The sequence below is a fragment of the Oncorhynchus kisutch genome, linkage group LG15 (assembly GCF_002021735.2).
Source record: "Oncorhynchus kisutch isolate 150728-3 linkage group LG15, Okis_V2, whole genome shotgun sequence".
Classification (NCBI taxonomy): Eukaryota; Metazoa; Chordata; class Actinopteri; order Salmoniformes; family Salmonidae; genus Oncorhynchus; species Oncorhynchus kisutch.
The window spans coordinates 51,736,169-51,743,492 of NC_034188.2; the positions used below are offsets into that span (position 1 = coordinate 51,736,169).

Sequence of the window (7,324 nt, forward strand, 5' to 3'; positions counted from 1 at the left end):
TCCTCATGATGCCATCTATTTTGTGAAGTGCACCAGTCCCTCCTGCAGCAAAGCACCCCCACAACATGATGCTGCCACCCCCGTGCTTCACGGTTGGGATGGTGTTCTTCGGCTTGCCAGCCTCCCCCTTTGTCCTTCGAACATAATGATGGTCATTATGGCCAAACAGTTCTATTTTTGTTTCATCAGACTCAAGGACATTTCTCCAAAAAGTACGATCTTTGTCTCCATGGGCATTTGCATACCGTAGTCTGGCTTTTTTATGGAGGTTTTGGAGTAGTGGCTTCTTTCTTGCTGAGCGGACCCTCAGGTTATGTCGATATAGGACTCGGTTTACTGTGGATATAGATACTTTTGTACCTGTTTCCTCCAGCATCTTCACAAGGTCCTTTGCTGTTGTTCTGGGATTGATTTGCACTTTTCGCACCAAAGTACATTCATCTCTAGGAGACAGAACACGTCTCCTTCCTGAGCTGTATGACGGCTGCGTGGTCCCATGGTGTTTATACTTGCGTACTATTCTTTGTACAGACGGACATGGTACCTTCAGGCATTTGGAAATTGCTCCCAAGGATGAACCAGGCTTGTGGAGGTCTACAATTGTTTTTCTGAGGTCTTGGCTGATTTATTTTGACTTTCCCATGATGTCAAGCAAAGAGGCACTGAGTTTGAAGGTAGGCCTTGAAATACATCCACATGTACACCTCCAATTGACTGAAATGATGTCAATTAGCTTCAGAAGCTTCTAAAGACATGACATCATTTTCTGGAATTTTCCAAGCTGCTTAAAGGCACAGTCAACTTAGTGTATGTAAACTTCTGACCCACTGGAATTGTGAAACATTGAATTAGAAGTGAAATACTCTGTCTGTAAACAATTGTTGGAAAAATTACTTGTGTCATGAACAAAGTAGATGTCCTAACTGACTTGCCAAAACTATAGTTTGTTTACAAGACATTTGTGGTGTGGTTGAAAAACTAGTTTTAATTTTTTTTTTAATGTTTCCTTTATTTAACCAGGCAAGTCAGTTAAGAACATATTCTTATTTTCAATGACGGCCTGGGAACAATGGGTTAACTGCCTGTTCAGGGGCAGAACGACAGATTTGTACCTTGTCAGGGGGTTTGAACTCGCAACCTTCCGGTTACTAGTCCAACGCTCTAACCACTAGGCTACGCTGACTCCAACCTAAGTGTATGTAAACCCCCTTGGTCTATGAGGAAAGATGGAAAGTGAAAGGAGGAGGAAGGGAGAGACATGTGGGTGAAGTATGGGGTGAAGAGTGAGAAGAGGGAAGCTCTATGCTACAGTCTGAACAGGAAGCCCGTTGTCAGCAGAGCGAGAGAGAGAGAGAGAGATAAAGGGGTGTGAGGTCATATGGGGAAATAAACACATAGCCTCCTCACACTGTCACACAGATCAAACGGAACTGTGAGAGTCATGTCAACTATTGACTGTAACTGAGTAAAGTGTCTTATATCACAACAGAGGAGTCTAGCTGAGCTATCCTGTACTATCCTGTACGCCAGAAGTGTGTGGACAATATCTACAGTATGATGCTGATTATCTAAGGATCAGAGAATATATATTGGACATGGATTGGACCTTGTGGATTTCCATTCTTGCCCTCCTGATCACCTCGGACTATGTGTCAGGTAATGAAAGCCTTAATAATATATTCAAAATGGCTGGTTATTGCTGTTTAGTTCTCACAATAGTCTATCTAAATGTAAGAACATTATATATACACAGCATACATATATATGTATGTATATATGTGCTGTGAATATAATGTTCTTACATTTAGAGAGACTTGTGAGACTATTCTATATATAAAAATAATGTCTCTACTTTATTTCTTACTGTCATTGACAGTTTTTTTATTGTTACTTAGTACAAAGAGCACTTAGAAATGTTCATAGTGGCCTAGCTTTCAAAAGTGTTTGAGGTAGCATATTGTACATTTCTCAGTGTGTATGTGCCCTTCCTATCAAAATGGAACACGTTTTAAGACCCACATCGATCTAAAAATTTAATGGCCGTATACATAAAAAAAGAAACTAAGTGCTGATTGTTATTGATATTTAAATTATTAGTCTATGTTAAACATTTAATCTAGTTAACTTGAGTCAACAGAGAAAATATGTGGTTCAATTGACATCCTATGATATAGTTATAATTTGAGGATGTATCAATAATAACCACAGACAATTCACAGTGAATAATTGGAATTTGAGCAAATATTGTCATGAGTCAACTGTAAACATTGTGACATTTCGTAGCGAAACGGGTTTAGAAACCCCCTGATGAAACGTAGTCCCCTTTAGGAAATCCACCAACTACTTCAATCAATCAATCAAATGTTTTTTATAAAGCCCTTTTTAACATCAGCCGATGTCACAAAGTGCTGTACAGAAACCCCGCCTAAAACCCCAAACAGCAAGCAATGCAGATGTAGAAGCACGGTGGCTAGGAAAAACTCCTTACTTATTGATTCTCTGGACTCCCAGGCTCTCTATGAATTATTTGTACTTTGAAAATCTCAGAAAAATGCAGAGAAATTCTTTAACATTGGAATGTTATAATTGTGACAGGTAAAGACCTACTGAAGCCAGTCAATCTGACGGTGGACATATGGGACGGGGAGGTGACGTTGCTCTGGGACTCCCCTGAAGGGGCCCCGCCACTGGCTCAGTACCAGGTGCAGATGGCCAGGTATACCCCACACTAATTACATCCACCTAATTCACTCATCCCTTCGTTCTCCGACCTGTCATTTAGCTACCGCACTTAGCTACCGCATCCATTTCAGAGTCCTCCCTGTCCACTCTATCCCCTTTACCCTCTTCAATCATTCTTCCATACCACCCTCTCCTCATCTTTGAAGAAAGTATTCTAATTAATCTAGCTACTTTCACCTGTCTTTCCTCAGGTATGTCAATAGTAATTGGACCAACGTGACCAGCTGTGACAGGACCCAGCTGACATATTGTGACCTGTCCTACCTTATCGGTGACTTCTTCATGGTCTACAAGGTCCGGGTTCGACTGGTCACTGAGAACAGCATCTCTGCCTGGTCACGGGGGAAGAGGTTCAACCCCAGAGAAAGTAAGTCAAGTAGAGCTAAGTTTTAGTGGCCGAGTTGAATAGATTTTGCTAATTTGTTTCTAGTTCATAGTGACACAATGCCAAACGCTTGTCCATTGCTTACCTTTCTCCACTACCCCTGTTCTCCCAGGTAAACTGCAGCATCCCTCCAGTACACTGTTGGCCACCTCCAGTTCAGTAACAGTCCGTGTTCACAGGAAGCCATTACTAAAAAAGATCTTCCCATTTGGCCTGACTTATACTATCTACCTACAGGGAAGAGGGCAGGACAACAAGGTACTGATCAGACGTGGTTTAAAAGCAGTACTTCTAATGTAATAAAATAAATAATAACGTGTGGTTCATCCAAGGTCATATTCAGGTTAATGTATTGACTGACATTTTCATGTATTGGCTTGCAGACCGTTGTCATTCAATTGAAGGATGAAGACGACGAGGATAAGGCGGAGGCTCGGTTTACGTCTCTTCATTGGGGACAGGAGTACTGTGTCTGCCTCAAAGTTGCAGGCAACGGAGGACAATTCACCAGTGAGGTCTCCCCTCAACAGTGCCTCCTGCTGCCAGAGCAAGGTAATACAACTCAGACTACACAGCTCTATGTGGCCATATTCCGATATGTCATATACCTAATGTCTAGAGTCTTATTAACTAAACTCACTCGGCTAATCACAAGTTCTGTTCTCACCAGAGTGGTATATCCTTGCTGTGGTGTCCTTCTCCACCCTAAGCGTAATGGGGGTCCTGGTCATGCTGGCCCTTTGCTGCTTCCTGAGGCGCCCTGAGAAAATGCCTGTTGCACTGGTATGTTTCTTTGAACAGTTTCACTAATGCAGAACTGACTGTCAATCACTTCAGGGAAAGGACACTTCAGGGAAAGGACACTTCAGGGAAAGGACACTTCAGGGAAAGGACACTTCAGAGAAAGGACACTTCAGGGAAAGGACACTTCAGGGAAAGGACACTTCAGGGAAAGGACACTTCAGAGAAAGGACACTTCAGGGAAAGGACACTTCAGGGAAAGGACACTTCAGGGAAAGGACACTTCAGGGAAAGGACACTTCAGAGAAAGGACACTTCAGGGAAAGGACACTTCAGGGAAAGGACACTTCAGGGAAAGGACACTTCAGGGAAAGGACACTTCAGAGAAAGGACACTTCAGGGAAAGGACACTTCAGGGAAAGGACACTTCAGGGAAAGGACACTTCAGGGAAAGGACACTTCAGGGAAAGGTTAAAAACGCTGTATTCTAAAAGTGCAAAACAAAAGAAGCAACACAACAGGTAGTATTTTCAGGTTTTATTAGTCCATATGTATGGGATACGCATGGTATACATCGTCCAATGAAATTCTTACTTGCAGGTTCCTTCTCGACAATGAAACAACAATAAGAAATAATACAATATAAGGAGTACGAAAATAAAGTAAATGGCTCAGTAGAGGAAACAAGTGGTGCTCTGTTCTACAACATACATATATGTTCATTTCCTGCAACTTCACAGATAGGAAAGCACCGGGCTTTTAAGAAGTCTTTATATAAACTCTCTGTTTAACTCTTGATTATCTTAATCAAATCTAAAGGCCTATTCTATTTCCCGTTATTGATCACTTCCTCATTCTAGGAGTTGTTTGTTTATGGATTCATGTTTTCTAATTTTGTCCTCTTTTACCTCAGAAATCCACAGGCAGTGGCTGGCAGCCTCTCTGTGTGGGAGAGGTCCCAGTGGAGATCGTCACAGACAAAGGCTGGTTCATGAGCACCGACAGAACTGATGCCATGGTCTGGTTGGCCGACGAAAGGACTACTCTAGCAGGCAAGGGAGAGCAGGAAGAAGGAGAGGACAGAAGGACGAGTCTGGGCAGTGGGGATTGCACTAAATCACACATTTCTGGGAATGGAAACGGAAGGAGTCCGGAAAAGCAAGAAGACAGTGGCTGTGGAAGCCTGGGAGCACCAGAGAGTGCCATCAGCAGCAGGAGTGGAACTGGAGAGCCCCCCCTGCTGGATAGGAGGATTAACATAAACATCAGCCTGAAAGAGGACAGTGGGGTAGGGCTGGGCTGCCAGTTAGGGTGTGCTGGGAGTCTACAGGGGGACGACTGTGGAATCTTGCCTGGGATGGTAATGGTCACAGGGGATGGCTACCGGAGCCAGAGTCCCTCTTCGGTGGACTCTCATTTTACTGAGACAGAGCAGAGTTTTCAACAAATCTCATGCGAAACAATTATGGCTGATCCTGTTTTGGGATACAGGTCAGGTCACATGGCATGTGTTTGTTTAGGGGCAAGCCAATGTGTTTGGTGCCAGACAAGAAGACACTGTGAGGGGAGTGTCGGTGGACAGTCTGTAGCCCTGTTTAGTTTGACAGAGGAGCAGCTAAACTGCAGCAGTCTCACAGGAGACATGTGTGAGATGGAATCTCCGTGCTCCAGCTATAAAACGAACAATCTCCACATAGAAACGGTGGTGAACTTGGAGGACTCAGTAACCTTTTCCCACCTGCCTACATGCATCGGTGAATCCTTTCCACTCCCGACGGCTTTATCAGTGTTGCCCCCGCTGGAGGGAGGACTGAACTGCAGCGTGAACACTATGCTTCCTTCTCTGGGTGATTTGGAAGTGACATTTGGTTGACATGGTCCACAAACGGAGGACACTGTGTGACACACAGAAGAGTTGGTTTAGCAATGCAGATTGTGGGGAGTCATGCAATATGTCTAGAAGCCCTTTGTATGTCATTTCAAGTAAACAGTCCTTTTCCTAACTGAAAAAAGAAATCAGCAACCATAATTCTAATTGTAGCTATTTAAATATTTTTGGAGCCTTTTTTGTTACCTTTTGTGAATAAATTACCATGTTTCTTCACTTTAGTTAACTCCGAGGAGTCACCTAAAGCAGTCACTGACATTGTCAACTGTTATTGACAAAGTTCTGTGAGGCAGAAAGAAAACTTTGGTTGAGCTTATTTTCAAAACAGCACACAGCTGTTGGCTGCCGCTATTTGGTGGGTCTTTAGAGATTTGAGCAGGAGATGGGAAACACCCCCTTCTGACACCCCTTCACCCATTTCAACTGACAAGAAGCATTTCACCAGAAGTGAAACAAGTGTGGGAGGAAAAAGGAGGGAAACGGTTTTGACTCGGCAGATGGGGCGACAGGGTGGATTATAACAGCATTGCAAAGGTCATCATCATAAAGGATTCTACAAGCTCTCTGTGAAAACATGTTTTATAAGTTATAATGTTGAGATATTTATCAATGTTGGTCAGAGTCATCTGGTGAGTTTTCCAAAGAAAACAACCATATCTCTTTCTATCGTGGAGGTTTATAGGTCAATTATTACTAATAACTGCAGCAACTGAAAGTCAAACAGAATGTCGTTTGGATCTAGTCCGCTGACGATAGCTGTGAAAATGTTAACTGACTACCCCATATGTGACTGGGTTTTCCTATATTTACTGGCCTTTGGACTTCCCAATCCTGTGTTCATTACACATTCTACATATTTACACAAATAATGTATTTATGAACTGTGTTCATCTGAAGTCACGTTGTATTTTGTCTTGTGTTCTTTTTCTGAGTAAGGATCTGATAGTTTCTGTTTATTCATCTCAGTATGTAAAGAGCATACATACAGTGTGTGAACGGGGTTAAACAGACACACAGTGTGTGAACGGGGTTAAACATACACACAGTGTGTGAACGGGGTTAAACATACACACAGTGTGTGAACGGGGTTAAACAGACACACAGTGTGTGAACGGGGTTAAACAGACACACAGTGTGTGAACAGGGTTAAACAGACACACAGTGTGTGAACGGGGTTAAACAGACACACAGTGTGTGAACGGGGTTAAACAGACACACAGTGTGTGAACGGGGTTAAACAGACACACAGTGTGTGAACGGGGTTAAACAGACACACAGTGTGTGAACGGGGTTAAACAGACACACAGTGTGTGAACGGGGTTAAACAGACACACAGTGTGTGAACGGGGTTAAACAGACACACAGTGTGTGAACGGGGTTAAACAGACACACAGTGTGTGAACGGGGTTAAACAGACACACACTGTGTGAACGGGGTTAAACAGACACACAGTGTGTGAACGGGGTTAAACAGACACACAGACTGTGAACGGGGTTAAACAGACACACAGTATGTGAACGGGGTTAAACAGACATACAGTATGTGAACGGGGTTAAACAGACATACAG

At 43.2% G+C, this 7,324-nt stretch overlaps 1 protein-coding gene across 1 annotated transcript; it reads left to right on the plus strand.

Moving 5' to 3' along the window:
- The first annotated feature begins 1,387 nt into the window (after window positions 1–1,387).
- LOC109905441 (uncharacterized) lies at window positions 1,388–6,656 on the plus strand. Its single transcript, XM_020502811.2, has 7 exons — window positions 1,388–1,656; window positions 2,596–2,716; window positions 2,934–3,109; window positions 3,240–3,385; window positions 3,511–3,679; window positions 3,798–3,910; window positions 4,782–6,656. Exons 1-7 carry the CDS (start codon window positions 1,596–1,598, stop codon window positions 5,739–5,741), a joined length of 1,746 nt encoding a protein of 581 aa, XP_020358400.1. The 5' UTR covers window positions 1,388–1,595; the 3' UTR covers window positions 5,742–6,656.
- The last annotated feature ends 668 nt before the right edge of the window (window positions 6,657–7,324 follow it).

Excerpts from the sequence above, each read along its gene's own strand:
- LOC109905441 (XM_020502811.2), top strand. The coding sequence starts at position 1,596 with ATGGATTGGACCTTGTGGATTTCCATTCTTGCCCTCCTGATCACCTCG. Across the intron at positions 2,717-2,933 it reads TACCAGGTGCAGATGGCCAG|GTATGTCAATAGTAATTGGA; the intron begins GTATACCCCACA and ends GTCTTTCCTCAG. Across the intron at positions 3,386-3,510 it reads GAAGAGGGCAGGACAACAAG|ACCGTTGTCATTCAATTGAA; the intron begins GTACTGATCAGA and ends ATTGGCTTGCAG.